The sequence below is a fragment of the Sceloporus undulatus genome, chromosome 4 (assembly GCF_019175285.1).
Source record: "Sceloporus undulatus isolate JIND9_A2432 ecotype Alabama chromosome 4, SceUnd_v1.1, whole genome shotgun sequence".
NCBI lineage: Eukaryota > Metazoa > Chordata > Lepidosauria > Squamata > Phrynosomatidae > Sceloporus > Sceloporus undulatus.
In genome coordinates, this window is record NC_056525.1 from 50,937,800 (window position 1) to 50,955,231 (window position 17,432).

At 42.2% G+C, this 17,432-nt stretch overlaps 1 protein-coding gene across 1 annotated transcript in view; it reads right to left on the bottom strand.

Annotated features, from left to right (window-relative positions):
* Positions 1-17,432, bottom strand: part of MOV10 (Mov10 RISC complex RNA helicase) — a 40,740-nt gene that overhangs the window by 13,663 nt on the left and 9,645 nt on the right. Inside the window, exons 4-11 of the mRNA XM_042465862.1 lie at positions 13,211-13,437; positions 10,987-11,227; positions 7,532-7,669; positions 5,747-5,900; positions 3,734-3,888; positions 2,657-2,833; positions 1,992-2,139; positions 1,008-1,169 (exon numbers count right to left, since the gene is read on the bottom strand). Of these exons, the coding sequence (XP_042321796.1) occupies positions 1,008-1,169; positions 1,992-2,139; positions 2,657-2,833; positions 3,734-3,888; positions 5,747-5,900; positions 7,532-7,669; positions 10,987-11,227; positions 13,211-13,437 (1,402 nt within the window). The remainder of the gene's footprint in view (positions 1-1,007; positions 1,170-1,991; positions 2,140-2,656; positions 2,834-3,733; positions 3,889-5,746; positions 5,901-7,531; positions 7,670-10,986; positions 11,228-13,210; positions 13,438-17,432) is intronic.

Consider the following 17,432-nt stretch of genomic DNA (forward strand, 5'->3'; position numbering starts at 1 on the left):
AAGGAAGGAGACTCTATCACCCTCCGAGGGAGTGCATTCCACTGTCGAACAGCCCTTACTGTCAGGAAGTTCCTCCTACTGTTCAGATGGAATCTCTTTTCCTGTAGCTTGCATCCATTGTTCCGGGTCCTGTTCTCTGGAGCAGCAGAAAACAAGCTTGCTCCCTCTTCAATATGACATCCCTTCAAATATTTAAACAGGGCGATCATATCACCTCTTAACCTTCTTTTCTCCAGGCTAAACATCCCCAGCTCCCTAAGTCGTTCCTCATAGGGCATGGTTTCCAGACCCGTCACCATTTTTGTCGCCCTCCTTTGGACACGCTCCAGTTTCTCAATGTCCTTTCTGAATTGTGGCGCCCAGAACTGGACACAATATTCTAGGTGGGGCCTGACCAGAGCAGAATACAGTGGCACTATTACTTCTCTTGATCTAGACACTATACTTCTATTGATGCAACCTAAAATAGCATTGGCCTTTTTAGCTGCCGCATCACACTGTTCACTCATGTTCAACTTGTAGTCTACTTGGACTCCCAGATCCCTTTCACACGTAGTTTCATTCAGCCAGGTGTCACCCATTATAGATTAATTGCATTATAAAATAACTTGTGCATGTGTGTATACATTTTTGTATTTATTTTAATCTGTTTTGGTTTTAGTATTTTTTGTAAGCCACTTTAAACTCCGTTATTGGGGAAAGGGCTAAATGAATAAAACAACAAGAAGAAATGCAGTGAGCTAGATACTTGATAGGGCTTGAAACCTTAGTGCATTTGGAAGCTCAGTCCATTGTAATTCTAAATTCAAGTTGCTACTATTTTGCTGCTCCTAGCAATAGTTGCTTCCCTAATTTCTGGATTTGATAACTACTGATCCACAGAACACTTATTATGCAGAACTCAACTTCAGTTTATTGCCTCTCCACTCCATTACTGTTTCCAAACATCAGAAGAAGAAAGAAGTCCAGCCAGAAAAAGAAAGTTGAAGAAAAAAACTAATACATACCTTGATATCCTCAGGGACTGTGCCATAATCCCTGCTGCTGGCATTCATCCTGTATATAGCCCTCTTTTCCAAGTGTTGTTTAAGCAGTTGGCAGAGCAGGTCACAGGCACTGTTGGAAGGGGCGCAAGCAAGTACATGGGAACCCTCAATGCAGTGCAACACCTAAGGAGAATATAAATAGGAGATATGTAATTTTCAGAAAGGCCACACTTTCAGGCTTCACCAGAAAGATCAAGTGCTACCTTGAGAATGGCCCACATTAAGGAATACAGGGAGAACCCGCCTTGTACTGGATCAGACTGTGGGTCCATCAAATCTGGCAGTGTCAACTCTAATTGGCAGTAATGGCTCTCCAGGCAAGATTCTTTCCAAGCCCTACCTGTACATCGGTGTTCCCTGGTACTCTTCCTCTGAAGTCCAAGCACAGCATTGATTAGCCCCTAAAATTAGGGACCCTTTCACACACTGCATAATCAAAGCATTATGATTCTACATTAATGGTCATGGTTCTATCCTACTTATTTGAAATTTATGGAGGGGCATTGAGAAATCTCAGCAGAGAGCTTTAGCGTCTCACCAAGCTACAAACCCAAGATTCCAAAGGAAATTGCCATGACAGTTAAAAGTGGAATCACGGTGCAACAACTGTGCAGTATAAATGGTATTAACACAACTAGCAGGATGCTAGCAAGGGATTATGCAAAACCAGGCTTTTGAGGCTCTCAATTGTTTTTTATTTTAAACAAGGCAGTTATCCAGGTCCCATGTACAAGGAGAAAGACAGGCAAATAAATAAATCAATAAATATTCTAAGCAAGAATGTCTCACTTCCTAAAACTCGAGTTTAGTAAAGTTACTTTTTTGGACTCTCCAAAATACACAGCATAGTCACTGGGAATTTAAAGTCCAAAAAAGGTGTAGCACAAAATACTACTTTCTGTAAGGTCTGCCCAAACTGCAGTGTATTTGAAGCTCTTTCCTCACCTGTTTGATGGCCTCCACCATGGTGACAGTCTTGCCAGTACCAGGAGGTCCAAATATAAGGTATGGGGCTGGTCGGGAGGTTCCTGCTACCACTTGATAGACAGCTTTCCTCTGTTCTTCATTTTTCTCAAGATTAGGATTATATAGACTTATGTGTAAGAAAAAGAGAGGAAGAGAGAAAACAGATAGCTAAGGCATGGTACAGACCGCCCAAAAACAGCAACCTGCCAGCGCCTGTTTTTCTGTCGGAGGGAAGCCTCAGCCACCAAATGGCACGGCTTCCCACTGGCTGAAAAAGAACCGGCAAAAAGTGGGCTCTTTTTATGCCGCAGTGGCGGTGTAACAAGTGTGCCACTGGCGCACTTGTTACATAAGTGTGAGGTCACTGCGTGGCACTTACGTAACATGTATACAGAGCGACACCATGTGTGTGAGGGTTGTGGGGTGTGTGGGCATTCTGCCCCCCCAGGCAACCCTCGCACATGATGAGGGCGCCTGAAAGGCTGGTATGTACTGGGCCTAAGTGAGTAAAGTCAATGCTACCTCAGACCTCATACTCCTCAGAACTCCAGACAGATCTAATACATCCAGAGTATCTCTAAACCAGGAAGGAACGTCTGCCCATATCCATTCTTTCCCTGCCCATCCCATTCCCATTTACTCACTTGAGGTGCTGACTGGCAGAAAGTAGGGATTGCCCATAAGACAAAGATGGGAAAAGCAGGTGTTGCAGCTGCTTCTTTTTGGCAAGCTCAGCAGCACGATGTTGGAGGCGTAATGGCAGACGGTTGAAAGTGAAGGACACATTAAACTTCATTTTATTGATGAAATTAGATCGCAGTCTGGGAAAAGGAAGAGTATATGAACAAGCATGAAGCTTTGCTGAACTTGAGTCACTTAAGCCTCAGCAATTCCTCATGCAGGGTACCAAATTCAGTATCACACTTTTTAACTATCAAATTGCTTACTTTCTCTCATGCTATTTTTTCTACAACCTCTCCTGAACTTTGAACAATTACCATTTTGGGGTACAGTTCTCAAGATCCTTCAGCAAGCATGGCAGTCCAAAAAGTAACTTTTCCAAATCCCACAGTCAAGCTCTCTTACCTACCAGCCAACCAACTTCAGTACCATACCATCCTTCCTCTTTAACTTCTTCCACTACTTCCCTTAAATCTCAAGGACTTCTGTTCTTAATCACTTCACTAAACAACATGCAAAACACCATCTGACTTAATTCGCCTCTCCTACCCAATCTGTTTTTCAGCAGTGGTGACTGGCGGTTTTGATCTTGGTAGAGAGAACTCCATGCCTCAGTATAAATTTTACAGAAACTATCCAAAGTGTGGAACCTATCTTAGGGACAGGCTTTACCACCATTTTGGATCACTGTTTTAGAATGGGGGGGGGGGAGAGACACTCAGGGAGGATTCAGTGCCATAGTAGCCACCAGCTGCAACTGCTTTCCAAATCAGCCTATAGTGTTACAACCCCTTATATCTTTTGCTCTCTTTGCAGGTGTTTGCCTGTCACTGGATGCTTGAACTCTGTCCAAGACATAGTGTATCCAAACATTTCATCATTTAGGCTTATCAAGGCTGTTCCCAGGCTCTTCAGAATTCTAAAAGTTACCTTCTAAATTTCAACCCATCTCATGCCCCAAAATACAAGTAGTTCAGTTTAGTAACTGGCAACCTGAAACCTATTTCTAGGAATTCCAAACCTCAAGATAAATAACTCACTTTTCAGAGAAACCCAGCTTGACTCTGTCCAGCTCCACACCATGAACATAGCCTTTATACTGCACAACTGGCTGCTGTCGTTGCTCTTCAGCTAAGGTCACAAAAAGATGATCACCTCTCAGTACTGATGGGCGGTTCTCTGCAACGCCAGGTGCCTGGAGTAAAAGACAGGACCAGTGTGGAAAAATAACATTCATCCCTATGTCCCCAACAATTACCTAAAGGTGATAAGGCAATAGTTAGAGGACTTAGTCTATTCTTCATTCTCTCTCTCTCTCTCTTGTAAATACACACACATACACAGCTGTCTACAGCTAGAGCAAGAGTGAAAGAATTGTCCCTGGCCCGTAAAATATTCAAATTCCAAGTCAATCCTTGACTTTTTAAATATTTTTTGTTTTTTATACAAAATGTTTTCCATCCAAGAGGGGGGCAAATCTGCCTTGTTTTTGTTCCTTTTGGGTTCTAACAGATGTAGGACAGCCTTTTTTTTTTTTTTTTTTGAAACCTAAAACAAGTCCTAGATCATTTATGGTTTTTAAAATGTCTTCAAAAAACCAAGGGGGGCATGATAAAATTGCCCTGCAGTTAAGTGGTGCAACAGGGCATTTTGCAGAAAACATTTTTTAAAAAATAAAAATAAAAACTGCATTTTCAAAAATAACTTTCAAAAATGACAAAAAATGGAAATGGGATCAAGGAGGCCACAGAAGATGTGGCTGCAACACTGTGAAACCTGGTGATGGGTGTATGTAGCTGTCCACACATATACTAATATGGCTGATTTACCATGTATGTATTTGCCGATAAGTCTAAAAATTTATGCCCTAAAAGTGACCCCAAAATCTTAGGTCAACTTATTTATGGGTCAGTATGGTAATGTGATAGCATCTTTCCCCATGCAGTTTCTTTCTGTCCTGAGCCAAGCAGATAGAGTCCTTGATAAATAGAGCCTCCCACCCATGTGCTTCCCTGTCTCTGGAGTGAAAGCTGAAGCCTCATATTGATTACTATTTCCCTCTTGTCACTGGCATCCTCCAAGTTTTACACGTGACATATCCATGGGGTCATGCCAAAATCCATAATTCTGGTCTGAAAACTTGCCCTCAACTGATACATGAGGTTGACTTATAGTCGAGTATATATGGTAACTGAATTATTTGAATTTGTGTTCACTGTAAAATGCTCAGGAGCTATTATGGCTTTGCTTTAGCTGCTATAGTTCAGCATTACAACCACCCTGAGAGATGACTTAGCGGTGAAACAGACCACCCCTTTGCACTGCCATCCAGGCAACTTCAGAGAGCGGCATTTTGATGCTGCAATCTCTGAATTCACTCGAAAGTTGGCTTCCAACTGCCCACATGTGGGCCAGCTTCCAGGTGTCTTGGAGGAGTAGCAATTACATGCTGCAAGCTCCTAACATGCTGTAAAGCTGCCACGGGGCTGTGGAACAGCTGCTAACGGCGGATTTTCTGCAGCCGAAAAAGGAGTGGTTCAAAACCACTCCTTTTTTGGCCAGTGCCATAGCAGATTGGAGCTATGGCATGTAATTGCCAAGGCAGCAATCCGAAGCTGCCCCTTTGGGGTGGTCTGTTTCACCCCTTAGGCAGAGAAACAGAAATGTACCCAAAGGCCACCCATTGAGCATGATCAGAAAGGTTTCTCCCATTCAAACATAGTATGCCAGCTCAGAGGTGGGCACACTCCAGGGCTTTGAGGATCATTCCTCCAAGACAGTGGAGTGATGTACAGCACAATTGTGGCAACCAGAGCTGACATTCTTTCACTCCTGGTCACTTTTGGGGAGGCATTGGGCCCTTTTTCATGGCCTTTGAAGATGGCCTCCTCAAGAGCATCCTAACAAGGAATCCAGACCCAGGAAATATTTTTCAGCCCTAGATCAACATTTTTTTGACAGAGAAGGACCATACTGGATGTTCCAGTGGGATGCACAATTCTCACCTCTGCTCCAGCCATTACTCTACAAACCCTTGATTATATCTTGCTCACCTCCAGGACGAGAAGATTCCGATCAGCAACCATAGGAACGTTTTCCATATCATATACATGGATGTCCACCTCCATTTGGATCTCTTCCAGGTGAAGGAGTAGGCAAAACTTGTCACAATACTTGTTGAACTGAAGGGGAGCTTTCAGGTTACTTCTATATAAATGCAAAATAACATCCTGTTGAGCTTAACTCACCCACCTTAACAGGGTGACTCTAAATCCAATCACTCTAAATATACTGTCTATACTATGTGTAAGTCTAGAAATTTTAACTAAAAAATTGACCCCCAAAAAGTGAGTTGACTTATTCATGGGTCAAAGTAAGTACTGTAATTTAACCCCTTTAAAAAAAGAATCCATCCCTTGGTGAAAGGCAAAACTGTAATCTCTCTTGGCAGCACTGACTCCCCCTTACTCCCTCATCCATCCAGCCTTTAGTGTGAACACAATTATACCTGCTGGAATTTTCTAAGTTTTTTGGCATTGTTTTCCTTTGCTTCATCCTTTAGATCCTTTGTTCATGACCCTAAATAGAACCCTCAAGTTATCCACAGGTCATATCAAAATCCATAATTTTGGTCCTAAAACCTGCCCTCAACATGAAGTCGAGTATATAAAATAAGCATTTGGGAGGTCCTGCCAGAATTTAACAGAGGACAGAAGAAGCAAGGGTATAACTTGCCCCTAGTTATCCCTTTCATGCCTTTTACACATCTGCAGTGAATACATGGCCTGTTACAGACTGCCAAAATAAAGCTGCTTCAGGTCTCTTTGGAGGTATGCTGTTTAAATGATGCATGCACCCTAATAATCTGGAAGCTGAACCAAAGCTGCACTCCAGTGCTTAGGAATGGAGTGTGGCTTTGGCGCAACCTCCGGACTCTTAGGACCCATGCATCATTTAAATAGCATACCTCCAAAGACCAAAGAGACCCGTAGCAGCTTTATTTTGGCAGTCTATAACAGGCCCATGTTTCCCTTATTTTAGGACAGCAAATTATACGAATATTTCTAATGCCTGATTTTTTTTGGGAGGGGGGGATATGTGTGCATGCATCTGTAACACGGTGGTATCATAGTCAAAAACAAACTACAGTTGTCCCTTTGGTACTCGCAGTTTTGATTATTCACGGGTTTACCAGCTCCCCCTCCTCTCCCCCCCACTCTTTTCCACCTCCTTCCTACCCTCCCTCATTACCTCCTTCTTTTGCATCTCCAGCCTAGCTCTGCCTCGGGGGCTAGCAGGAGACCTTCCCTCAGTCCGGGGGCACTGAGCCAGGGTGCACGGTCTGCCAGGGCCTATAATCCGCTCCCTGCTGGCAAGCCGCCATGGCGATACCTTTCCTGCAGGAACATGCCCTGCCACCCTTCCCCTCTCTCCTCGTCACCCTGAAGCTGGATCAGCTGAGCCTGTACCAAGATACAGGCTTCAAATGCATTCTCCAGGTTTCCTCACCAGTGCCTATGTTGGCTAGGATTGCTGAGAGTTGTAGTCCAACAACACCTGGAGGACCATATGATTTCCATTTGTGCCCTAGAAGTTCCTATTGATAAAAATTGCTGCATAAACTTGTGAATGGAATTCTAAATGGGTTCTATCTGGAATACAGCATATGTTTTCCACCTGAGTTTGAATAAATGGGAAGCAACCGTTCTTTTCCTGAAAGTATTATTTATATGTCTTGTGCAAGGATGTAGCCTTCCCATCAGCCAACCACTCTTGAAAGGGATAGATGGTAAGAAAGAAGTGAAACAAGAGTAATTTTCTATTTCTCAGGCACTTACCTGAGCAGAGCAACTCTGTCACGGATGTCATCACTGGGTGCATAGCCTGCAGTCAGGAACTTAACCAGATCCTTCAAGTCTGGTGGATATTTGTAGAACTTCAGTTTTTGTGTTAGTTTTAGTTCATATTCTAAAAAGCTGAAGAAGTAAAATAAAGAACAAGGTTGTGTGGCATCAAGGTGTTGACTAGAGCTCAGTAGAGCAGGGCAAGCAGTCTGCAATGGTAACAGTGATATTTCCTAATACTAAGAGAATGTTACTGCATGGGCATTTGGCACCCCTTGCCTGCAAGTTTCGCAAGGTCAATCCAAACAGCTAGAAAGGCTGCTACAACTAGGATCCAGGAAATATTAAAACTGGCATTCCAGACATGGGCAAAATGGAATGATAAATGCTACATTCATACACACCTGCTTATTTCTTAAGGATGGTATCACCAGGTGATGATGTACATCTGAAAGGCCATCCACAGTGATCAAATACCAGAGACACAGGCTATCTACAGCAGGAACCTCTGGTCTTTCAGGATTTTAGATTTCAACTCATACAATCCCTTACTATTGGTCATGCTGAGTAGGCCCAATGGGATCTGCAAGCCAAATAGTTAGAAGGTCTAGAGTAGAGTTGGGCAGCTGTAGCAAGCCCATGGATCAATTTTCTGTCCCTCAGTACTCTAGGATCTGTACAGACTGCCAAAGTGGCCCATTTTTCACTGGATAACCCCCCCCCCCAAAAAAAACCCAGAAAACAAAATGGTTAGAAGAGCATTTCTGCATCTGAAAAAATACCTGATATGCTTAAATGTCAAACTGTGCATATGTGGAGCCTGCAAAACCTAGTTAAAAGGTGAAAAGCCATGAGGCTTCCAAGAAAAGCAATGCACTTTTTGCCAGAAAAAAAGCCAGCCAATCTGAAGGTGTTGAGGGCCACATATACTATCTCAGGAGCAGCATACAGCTCCACAGCCCTGCTTTGCATACCTCTATCTTAAACCCTGACAGTCCAAGGGTGTAGATTTTCCTCATGCAAGGTATCATATATATTTATCATCCACAAGCCTAGAGTCCAGCTGTAAAGTCCTTCTACTCTCTTCTTCTGGAGGGAAGGCCCTGAAACCTTGACAATTCAACTTAAATTGCCAGGGAGCAAGAGATGGTAATAAATACAAATGTGTATGCCAAGACCTGACAGATCTTGCCTTGAAAAATAGTTGTGTTATGCTCTTTGCAGATTTATTTCTATTTGCTGTTTTATTACTGTGTATTGCTACTGTTTATGCCTTATAGAAACATATAATAATGGAGAAGGAGACTGGTGGTAAAGTCAATAGGATTTATGGTTCCTTTGCAAAATAAAATAATTGCTTAGCTAGATGTGTGGGGGAAGAAGGTAGTACCATTATTCACCAAGGCCAGGTATGTGAGCAGCTTGAAAGGGTTTGGGAGAGCTGTCTGGGAAAAGGGCGGAAGATGAATAACATTGGCTGTAGGAATGGTTTGTGAACAAATGGCGGGGGGAGCCTGTGAATATCCATATATTCATTTAGTAGGGTACCCTGCTAACTCTGTATGCATCTGTGTATCATGGTAGTTCTGTCTGCAGAAGCCATACTGTTAACTTCTCTGGTCCCTGAAATAAAGGTTGCTGTTAAAATAAAGAAGACTGGTGGGCAGTTCTTGACCAACTTGGCTGAAAAATAAATGCAATCAACAGATTCATACACATACACATAACACTTGACATCTTTGTAGACATTATACTATCATTTTCTGTGGCTGCCATTCACTTGTTGTGATCCACTGGATGCATAGTGGATAGGGTTGCCATAACCCGGCTGCAACCGGGTTTTTCCCGGTTTTGGCGGCACCTGCCCGCTCCCGGCACGGGTGCCATCCAAAAACCGGGTAAAGCCTGGTTGCAGCGGGGTTGCAGAGCAACCCGGGGGGGCCTCGCTGCCCTCCTCCTCCTCCACCGCGCATGGCCGCACGGAAGAAGAGGAGGGCAGCGAGGCCTGGGGCGGAGGAGGCTGCAGGGAGGTGGCGCCTCCTGCGTGCAGCCGCGTCAACCTCCCCGCCTCCCTGCAGCCTCCTCCCTCCTTCCTGGCCTCCGCGGAGGCCAGGAAGGAGGCGAGGCCCCGGCGATCACCGGCAGCCTCGCGCCTTCCTCCTCGGCCTCTGCGGAGGCCGGGGAAGGAAGGGAGGCCTTGGCGATCGCCCGAGGCCTGGCCCTTCCTCTGCGGCCTCCAATCGCGGCGAGGCCTGGGGCCCAGGCGGGGAGGGAAAGCCTCCTTAAGTGGAGGCTTTCCATCGCCGCTTGGCCTCCGCGGGAAAATGTAGGACAAAATTTTCAAATGTAGGACACATTTTTCCTGTGCCCTACATTTGAAAACTTTGTCCTACATTTTTCCCGTTTTGGAGGTCCGGAGTTATGGCAACCCTAATAGTGGATGAAGTATATACATATATACACATTAGATAGTTCTGGTGAAGGTGGAACATGTATGACAAACCTCATGGAAGATTTAGGAGGAGGAATAAATTACATTCATGCATAAGTGAGGGACGCAGGTTCCAAAACCACGAGAATGGAGGGAGGACTGTACATATTTACAAATATAATATGGCCATAAAAAATAGCAATACTTCCAACTCCATCATCCTCCAGTCCTATTTATCATTACAGATTTATGATCTACCATTTACAGTCAGCTCTCCCCTTATGCAAGGCATCTGTTCCCCCCCCCCCCCCCGAATAAGGGGAAAACCCTATTGAAAACAATGGGATACATGCACGTGGCATGGCACACACACTACAGATGTGCATGCCATTCATTTAATTGTACTGTGCCTTCAGTGTAAGCTGAAAGCCACATGAGGGAAACCTGCGTATGGTGTGGACTGACTGTATTTGGCACTGATGAAGAATAAAGTGTTCTATAAAAAGGTGACATTGGCAGATGTTTGAGAGACCCATATCAGCTGGGCAGGATATAGAGAATGGAAATGCTGGTTCTTTCAAAATGCACATTGAGAGTTAGAATGTATCTACGTTACATGGCTCTATCCTGGGATTTGTAGTTTGGTGAGAGAATCAGTTCTCAGCTGGGGAGCTCTACTGAACTCCACTGAACAGTACTAGAAGTGTCTAGAAGATAATTGTATGTTGTTGCCATATCACACTACAAATCTCAAGATCCCACAAGACAGAGCCATGACAGTTTAGGGTGCTATAGTATAGATACACTCTTAGAGGACATGAGGAAAACAAGTAACAGATACATACAACTATGTAGTACAGATACACTCTTAGAGGGCAAGGGGAAACAGGTAAGAAACAGCAAGGCTCTTTCCAGAAAGGAATTCAGAAAGAGTATGGAACTGAGTAGTTTGTGGAAGAAATGAGAGACGACTTCATACAAGCAGTGCAACAGAGAATATTGGAAAATCCTCACTTACTCATTTGGTGGGACACCATCTACTACTGTGACAACCTGAGGTTTGTGTAGTTTGGCTTGATAAGGTTGGTAAGGTGCTGTGGGACCCAGCTGTTCTGCTAATTTGCTATTGGCGACAGCAGACATGAAACGCCCTATGGTGAAGGGTTCATTCTGCTCACTCATGAAATCAAACATCAGAGTGACAGGAAAGAAGCCATAGTCCTGTGTCAGACAGCTCACCAGGAACTCATATTTTCCCCCTGAAGAAAAAACAACAACAACAACAAAACCCTCTTTACATTACAAGCCACCAGGAAGAAGGGGTGGGTGCTTGGTTGTTTTGTTTTGTTTGTCTTTTCAATATGACTTTGACAATAATACTTGAAATTAAGAGACAACAGCATATATCCCCCTCCACAAATACGTAATGCAAATTAAAAATTATCAATGGGTTGTATGTAATAAATGTATCAAGTAAATAAAAGTCATGCCTGTTTGGAGGTGAATTCTTTCATATTTTATAGAGTACAGTCATCCCTCCATATTTGCGGCTTTGATATTTGCGGATTTGATTATTCATGGATTTGATTGATATGTTCTCTCTAGGAATATCTAGGTCCTCCAGCACAACTCTATGGTCAACTTTAACTAAAAGTTGCACTGAAAGCCCTAGAGATAATACTCTACTAGGCCTTTGTAGCTTCTCCAGGGCAGTTCTATGGTCAGTGTCTGTCGGACATCAACCGCAGAGTTGCACTGGAGGACCTAGAGATTCCTAGAGAGGTGTCCTCTCAGTAAAAATATGGTGTTTTTGTTATTTGCGGTTTTTCCATATTCACGGGGGTCTTCTGCCCCTAACCCTAGCAAATATGGAGGGACAAGTGTAAAATATACAAATAACGATTATAGTAATTACTTTAGAGTTTTCAACATCACTGAATAAATTTGCAATATTTGTTCATTTTCTCCAAAATCTGGTAATATTTTATCCTTAGACATTAGGGGGGAAATGCAATCTTTAATGAGATAGTACACAATGGGGATGTGGAGTGATGGTGAGAAAGAAATAGGGTAGGTCAATGAACTTAACCCAGGAAATCCATGCCATGCTCAACACTACTCAGAGTAATTCTGACTCAGTTGCATCTTTCCTGTAGTAAAATGCTTAATGCCTCCATCTCATCTCAAACATTCCCAAAGTGTACCTGTACTGCACAATTACAGCAGTTTGTTACCAATTTACTGGTCATGACATCATCCAATGGAAACCTGTGATTTGTAGTCTGAAGGCTAGAAATCTAGCATAGTCTCCTGAACTACGGCAATAGAGCTCCCTGCCAGAACATTCTAAGTATTTCATCAGACTATACATCCTGGGATTTCATAGGACAGAGCCAAAACAGTTAAAGTGATATTAAAGCGCTATAACTGTATAGTGTGGAAATATCCTTAGTATCACCTGATTTCAGAAGCCAGACAGGGACAGGTTTAATTGCTACATAGATGGTGGGAAACCACCAAGAAATACCAGGAATCTGTAGGTAGAGATATGAAAGAATCCAGAGTTTACAGTATTTGGTTATATTGCCTGAGTTAATATAAGTCAGCTTCATGTATAAACGTTCACTCACACTGAGCCTACCTTCAATCACTTTAGATAACATTATGGACAGTGCCGAAGGTCCCATTCAACTTTATACATTCAAAGTTGGAACCCCTTCATACAAACTAATTGCAGCACTACATTTTCAATAAGAAACTCCAAGATACCTGTTACTTCTACTACCACTACTACTCTCTTCCAGTCCTTTGTGCCAGGCAAAGCTTACATAGGCCTATCGGCTTCGATGGGAAAAATATTTAGAGAAAGTAACACCTCCAATTTGATCACAGTTGTGTGAAACTTCTTGGGTTGGGAGATATGCCAAGATTTAAGCTCTAGGCATCATTCATATGTGCAACAAAACCCTTTGAGCTAGTTTATGAGGTTCTACTTTAAATCAGTGAAGATGGGAGGAGTTTTGGACAATACTTCTGTAGCTGTTTAATTACTGATTGCAGTAAGATATTATTCACTTCACATACTAAGAAGTGGGCACAACTCAAGCAATGTGTTAACAACAGATAAATATACTGATCACCAGAACCTGGAAAAGTTATTTTTGAACTACAATTCCCAGAACCCCCCACCTTGCAGAGAGTTGTATTCTGAAAAAAGCATAATGCTGATATTCAGACTTTACCTGGTGGTATTCTTACAGGTGTGGGTACAGAAACTTCAAAGGTGAATTCATGCCGTTTAGGTAACATTCTGTACTTGCACAATGTCACTTCATTTGTCCCATTATTCTTTACTTCAATGCGGATCATCACACTCCGATTTGGGGACACATGGAAACTGATTTTACCATTCCCCACATCACACGTAGAAACTATGTCAATTCCATTCTTCTCGGAGACAAATTCAGCTCTGGAGAAGAGAGATTGCAGCATTAATAGGAGCTTCTCACAATATCCCCTTGAATGTGAGCACCTGCAAGACTGGGTTCAATGGTTTTGTGAAAATGCTGATCAGATATGATCTAAAGCTTTTCAAATGACACTAATGATCTTCAGACATAGAACACACAACTGAAGAGCTGGGATACCATTAAGAGAAGGACCTTCTCAATGTTGGCATACCAGATGTAGAACACTTTCCCCAGATAACTCTGTGAACCTCCCTACCTTATTGTCCTTTTGGCACCAGGAAGACCTTTCTATTCTCCAAAGTTTTTAGATACAGTTTTAATCTTGTTGACCATCTTAAGAGGATGGCAGAGCTCTAAGAATTCCGAGATTACCCAGTGTCAAAAGCAGAAACAGAAGCCAATGTCATTGCAAAGTTACAGTTAGCCTGATCTTATTTAACTTTGCTGGTAATTCCAAGTTTAGACTGGTGCAATGCTTTATAATATACACCTGTCTTTTAAGAATATTCATGAAATACAGAATGCAACACCAGTAACTGTACAGGATATTATCTGTACACTGTACCTGTGCTATGTCAACTATACTGACTCCAGGTCTGCTTTGGATCCAGTCCAAAGTGTTTGAAATCTTTATGGCTTAGGATGAATTGCATGAAGAAATAATAATAATAATAATAATAATAATAATAATAATAATAATATACCACCTTTCCAAGGATCAAGACAATTTACAAATTAAATAAACAAATACATAAAATAAACCATTTACATAGATAAATATATCAAATTCATGAACAATATCTAACATGTACAAAATAAAATTCCACCCCTTATCCCTTAACTGAAAACAATCACCATATTACCATTTAAATTAATTAAATGTTTAAAATAAATAAATTTTAAATAAACAAGTTCAACATTTTAAATTTAGAATTTAAAACAGGCAGGCATAGGAGGGACATTCGGGGCAAATACTGTAACTAAGATCGTCTGCCACCTGCTGTCCATTGTCAAAAAGCTGCCCTGCCCCTCCATCTCTCTGCCTTGGTGGTTTTGGGCAGGCTGAAGGCTTGGAGTCAGCTGGCCAGTTTTCCTTGGGGCTGGAAGGAAAGCTTTTTAAAGTTGCCACTCCTTACCACGCCCTTCCTTGCTGCTGAGTCTCTGCCTTGATGATTCTGAGGAGACTGAAGGCTTGGAGTCAGCTGGCCAATACCTTTCTTCCCATGCACATCAACTGCTCCACTGTCATGCTATTAAGAGAAGGGCCTTCTTTGTGTTGGAATATCAGTGCTTTTTCTAGATAAATTTACTTTATTTCCTACCTTACATTCCTGTTGACATCAGGCAGACTTTTAAAAAAATCTCCAAAGCTTTATAAAGTTTTGTCTTGTTGACTGTTTTACATTCTTGTTAAACACCACAGAGAATACCATTTTTGTATTTATATTTTAATTGTTTCATTATTTTGCAAACCACCTGGGGATGTAACTGAATGATGATATAAAGATATTGATTTACTGTATTTGTTATTTAAAAAACTATTTACGTATTGGCCTAAATATCCTTAGGCACTAGATCCTGTTTGATCTTGGAAGATAAGCAGGGTCATCCCTGGTTAGTACTTGGATGGGAAACTGCCAATGAATACTAGATACTGTAGGATATATTACAGAGGCAGGAACTGGCAAAATCAATTCTGAATGTTCTTTACCTAAGAAAACCCAATGAAATTCATGGGATCAGTGTAAATCAATGGGAAGCCTGAAAGGACACACACAGTACCCCAAAATTGTAATTGCCAAAGAATCAACACTGTCTGATTACCACATTGAATAGGAAACAGCCATTCAAAGTGTCCTGCTACTTAAGAGTAATTTAATAAAAAGTGAAGGCAAAACTTTGATTTCATCTTGCATCTTGCATGATTAAAAAAAACTAGAAATAAATTATAGAGGAAATCAGACCCATTTCTTGACTGGTCATCCTATTTAGCATTATATCTTAATAAACTTCATTTGGTGCAGCCTAATGGGGATGAGCAGGTAAAAGCTGTGACAACCTAGCCTTTCGACTTGACAATAGTAATCTATTCTTGGTTTTCCTTTGGCATGTCAGTCAAAGACCCTTGGGTTCAAGGTTAACATTGCCATTAAACTCAAGGTCCACTGCTTGAAACAAGTACTTCTGGGGACTGCAATCCCCAGAATCTCCCAGCTAGTATGGCCCCCTCTGTGGTTAGTTTAGCACCAGTGAAATATGATCATAAAATCCAATCTAATTGGTAACTGCATTGTACACAATGTGAACAGCCTTCATGGTAACTGGGGCACTCTGGGAGTAATTGTCAAAAAGTAAGTTTTGCAAGCTCTGCCACAAGACGCAGTGTCTGTCAAGGCTCACAAGAGCCTATAGGAAGCCTGTCTAAAGCTCAGAGGCTGAAATCACTATGTTAATGCCACCAGAAAGAGCTTGTTCGTATCTCTTCTGGCTGCAGGACTGTCCAGGAAAAGCAATACTGAACAGGTGTAATGCTAATCTGGGGGAGGCAACTGCCAGAAGTCCACAGGGCCCTGGAGCGCCACACTCCATTAACTGTTTTTAATAAACTTTTTTAATTGACTTAAAATGACTCCTATAGCAATTTTGCCATGTTTCTGCACTCTCCCCAGGAGATTCTTTTCTGCAACAGGAAGTCAATGTGAAGACAACACCTTAAGGAATGTGATGGGGGCTTTGGGCAAGGGAGAAGTTGGGTGTAGTGGTGTTTCCCCCACCCAAGGGCCTTGGTCAATATGGTCCATGGTGGGCCATACTTTCCCCACCACTATATTAAGGTTACATTCCTAAACATGTTTATATGGGAGCTAGTAACTTAGATGGGAGACCTCCAACAACTATCAGGTGTTATAGGCTATACTTCAAAGGAAGGAATTGGAAAAATCATCACTGAATAGTCCTTGCCTAAGAAACCCCTACAAAATACATGGGGTTGGTGTAAGCTGACAGACAACCTGAAGGCACACACAGAGTAACATCAAACTAGCGGGAGTTACTTCCGAATAAATATGAACTGGTCTATGATAATTTTTAGCGAGAAAATCTGTCTCTTTCTCTCTTTATTTTCTATTAAATTTATTTCCTTTTTCCAGATAAAAATGAGGACAACAGAATGAGTGGTGACTGATCATCTCCTGGTGCTACTTAGTCACTCTGGTCTTACATTTTTCAGTTTATCTCCATAACTGAAAAGGCTAGTACCATAGAATCATAGAGTTGGAAGAGACCACAAGGGCCATCCAGTCCAACCCACTGCCATGCAGGAAATCTAAATCAAAACATCTCCAACAGATGTTCATCCAGCCTCTGTTTAAAGACCTCCAAGGAGGGAGATTCCACTACACTCCGAGGGAGTGTGTTCCACTGTCGGACAGCCCTTACTGTCAGGAAGTTCTTCCTAATGTTGAGGTGGAATCTCTTTTCTTGGAGTTTTCATCCATTGCTCCGGGTCCTAGTCTCTGGAGCAGCAGAAAAAAAGCTTGCTCCCTCCTCAATATGACATTAAAATAAAATGTCTTATTAAAAATAATAATTGTAAGCCGCTCTGAGAGCCATTAGGGCTGAAGGGCGGGGTATAAATAACATACATACATACATACATACATAAATAAATAAATAAAATTACATCCCTTCAAGTATTTAAACAGGTCTATCATATCACCTCTTAACCTTCTCTTCTCCATACTAAGCATTCCCAGCTCCCTAAGTTGTTCCTCATAGGGCATGGTTTCCAGACCCTTCACCATTTTAGTTGCCCTCCTTGAACACGCTCGTTTTTCAACATCCTTTTTAAATTGTGGTGCCCAGAACTGGATGCAATATACCAGGTGGGGCCTGACCAGAGCAGAATAGAGTGGCACTACTACTTCCCTTGATCTAGACACTATACGTCTATTGATGCAGCCTAAAATTGCATTGGCCTTGTTAGCTGCTGCAT